The sequence below is a fragment of the Jaculus jaculus genome, chromosome 9 (genome assembly GCF_020740685.1).
Source record: "Jaculus jaculus isolate mJacJac1 chromosome 9, mJacJac1.mat.Y.cur, whole genome shotgun sequence".
NCBI lineage: Eukaryota > Metazoa > Chordata > Mammalia > Rodentia > Dipodidae > Jaculus > Jaculus jaculus.
This window is the reverse complement of record NC_059110.1, coordinates 53755973-53759270: the sequence shown is the minus strand read 5'-3', so window position 1 is coordinate 53759270 and position 3298 is coordinate 53755973. Positions and strand designations below refer to the sequence as shown.

Sequence of the window (3298 nt, the reverse complement as noted above, 5' to 3'; positions counted from 1 at the left end):
TCAGCAGGCTTTTTTTTGAGCCACAACTCAGAATTTGTTTCCCCTGCAAATAATGTATTTACAAATGTGTTTATTAACTTACACAGCAATCTCAACAATAACTATTAAAGGGTGCACTCTTGGTATATTTGTTTATAATGTGTTAAGGGAAATACATATTGCCATGGTGACGAAGCTCTAAGTAGATTCAACAAAACACCTAAAAGTTGAAGGTGAAAAAAAAGAACGACCAAAGAAATAAATATCACCAAAGAAAACAGATTAATTGTAGCTTACTTACAAAACTAAATCACTAGTTATCTAACCAATCTATACAGATCTAACAAAAAGTAAAATCAGTCTGAAAGACCCAACATTTAAAAAAATGCTAAAAAATAAGGCATAAATCTGCATAATATTGACTTTATTTCTATTCTCTCCTTTCCCTCTTCACAGTGTATGCTTTTTCTGATCTGCCTCTAGTGCCTTACAATGACGTTACTTCCATCTTCAATTCTGACCTGGAATGTCTGGAGCAGAGAGTCTGCTACGCTGTGAGGGTTCTTTTCTTGGTAAACTTTAGACATCATTTCTACTAGGTACAGATTTGACCATGGTGCCAAATTTAAATATTCTGTTGGTTCTTAAAGCACTTTTTATAATGCCTTGCCTGCATAGCATTTTTACAAAAGAAAAATCTATTGCTTAAACATTTTCATTGTTTGTTTTTTTAAACAGACTATTTCGACAATTTACAAATCTGGGGAGTAATAATTCTTAGAACCTTATGATTTCAAAATGAATTACTAAAAATCTGCTCTAAGCACTTGGTTACTCTTCACTCCTGGAGTTTAAATTAGGCTCATGTGAAAGTGTCATCTGTTTTGGTTAGAAATACATTTACGTTCCTTTATTTATAAGTACTTAGTAGGTTCATTAGGACTCATTTGCAGGATACACCAGAAACCTTTCTTCATTCAAGCACTGCCCACCATGATAGCTGAGTTTTAGCCTCAAAGAAGGTCTAAGCAATTTACATCAGTGCTCAAGGATAGTTTTGGAATCCTGGCTCATGGCCTCGAGTAAATGGTAACTGTAAAACCTAAGGGTAACTCCAATGGGCTTGGTTGTACTGCTGCTTGCCACCTCTTATTTGTTTTAGAGAAGGGATGAACAGGAAAAGGGACGTCGAACAGGCGAGGAAAGCTACATGAGATCAAGAAGGTAGGCAAATGCTGTTGTGAACAGATTGCTTCTTAAGCAAGCCACACTCACACTGCTGAGATTTTCATAATTTTAAAGTACATTATCATAACATTAAAAAAGGAAAAAATATTAAGAAAATGTATCTAATCTTCAAAGTTATCACTGGAGTATGCTGGAATCTTTCGGCTTTTTAAAAAATATAAATAATGAAGACACTGACTTTTTTTGTGCTTGTGAAGCTAATAGGTCATCTCCACGAGACAGGCAGCAATGATGACTTGCAATACGTTATTACTGAAGGGGAAAGATTCAAGCCAATATTCACACTGCAGTCAGTGAAAAAGTATAGGGCCAAAGCAGTGAGTTTCTGCAGGGTTGAAGACGCCTTGGGAGATTAGCAGGAACAGCCTCCCTCACTAACTGGTTGCTCCTGAGGCTTTTCCAGTTTTATATCAATCATGTCTTCTCTGCTTCGGTCCTGTGTGTTTTCCATTCCTGGTAAAGCCGCTGCTACACGTCGGAAGAGCTGCTTTACATTGTACCCTGCTTTTGCACTGGTCTCAATAAACATAACATTCAGCTCTTTGGCTTTCCTCTCTCCTTCTTCAATTGACACTTGCCTCTTGTCAGCAAGATCTGTTTTATTTCCTATTAACATGATGATAACATCACTTCCTCTTTCTGTTCTGACATCATCAATCCATTTCGTAGTTTGCTGGAATGAGTTAACATTTGTGATATCGTAAACTACTACGGCTGCAGCAGAGTCACGGATGTAACTGGGAATGAGGCTACGGAAATGTTCCTGACTCGCAGTATCCCACAGCTGCAGCCTGATAGTTCGATCCTCCAAGTACATTGTTGTTGATAAAAAGTCAATGCCAATTGTTGCCTGATAGGTGTTGTCAAAACTGTCATACATGAATCTGGTGATCAAAGATGTCTTTTCAACGCTCTGCTCCCCCAGAAACACCAGCTTGAATTTCCTCAGCGGATTCCCGAAGTCTCCGCCCGCCGACATGATGGAGCCGGAGGAGCCGCCGCCGCCTCCTCAGCCCAAGAGAACCTCCAGACTGACGCTGCTCCCACCCGCCGAGCGAAGACGGCGGGCGGCCGAGCGGAAGGGCGGAAGCCGAGTCCTGCGCGCTTCCCGCCGGGCTGCCCGGGAGCAGGCACTGTCCTCCGCCCGCAGCACTCTCGCCTAAGCCCCGAGCGAGGCCCGAGACCGAGAGACTGGGGGAGCGGGGGAAAGGAGGGCGGTGTCGGAGGCGGGGGGGGGCGGTTCCCAAGAACGCCCGCTCTGGTCCTGGGCACCCCGCGCGCCGACACGGGGCCGACCGACAGGGAGGGTGGCTGGGCGGGCGCAGCAGACGCGACCGGGAAACCTCTCACGCGCGCTGCGCTTGGACTCCCGCAGCCGCCGCCGCCGCCGCCGCCGCCGCCGCCGCAGCCCAACCTGCTGAGTGCGCGAGCCTCTGGCGCGGCGCGGGCCTTATGCTATTTCTATTGTAATAAGCCATGACGATGTCGATGTATTTCTGTTCCCTGGCATTTCTCTCACAGATCTAAAAAGCATTGTCAGTTTTTCAGTTTCTTCTACATTTTATTTATTGATAAGAGTGACAACTTCCTTGCACACTAATCTGGAAACCAGATGCCCTGGATCAGAAGTCAAATATTAGTTGTTTAATGAAAGTTTCTCACATTACTTATATTTACAATAAGCTAGGTGTCTTGATTTATTTTTCAGTTGGCTTATTAGCAGACTCAAAGATAAATGGAAAATATGACAATATGGCAGCCTCAAAGATAATGACTTCCGATGTGTAGGGATGAATCAGAAATGTATTTTTGTGACCTTTGAATGCTTGCTTGGAGAAATCATCTGACCTAAAAGAAGAGGTGAGTAATAAGGCTCAAAGCAACCTTTTCTAGTGGAGTCTAACCCTAGGTCTTTGTGGAAACCATCACAGTGCAATAATTGGGAATCCAAGATCACAATTCCTTGAGGCTTAACCAGAGAAGTCCTGTTGGACTTCCATTTTCCCAGCCCTTCCTTGGCTTCTTGTTAAGTACTGAGCAAAGCTCATCTCTCTCTTCATCATTCTAATTT

General features: G+C 43.3%; 1 protein-coding gene across 1 annotated transcript; it reads right to left on the bottom strand.

Annotated features, from left to right (window-relative positions):
• Window positions 1–1379: 1379 nt before the first annotated feature.
• On the bottom strand, window positions 1380–2262 carry LOC101596696 (ras-related protein Rab-6A-like). Its single transcript, XM_045157895.1, has one exon. The coding sequence runs from the start codon at window positions 2204–2206 to the stop codon at window positions 1580–1582; it is 627 nt and encodes a 208-aa protein (XP_045013830.1). The 5' UTR covers window positions 2207–2262; the 3' UTR covers window positions 1380–1579.
• Between the last annotated feature and the right edge of the window lie 1036 nt (window positions 2263–3298).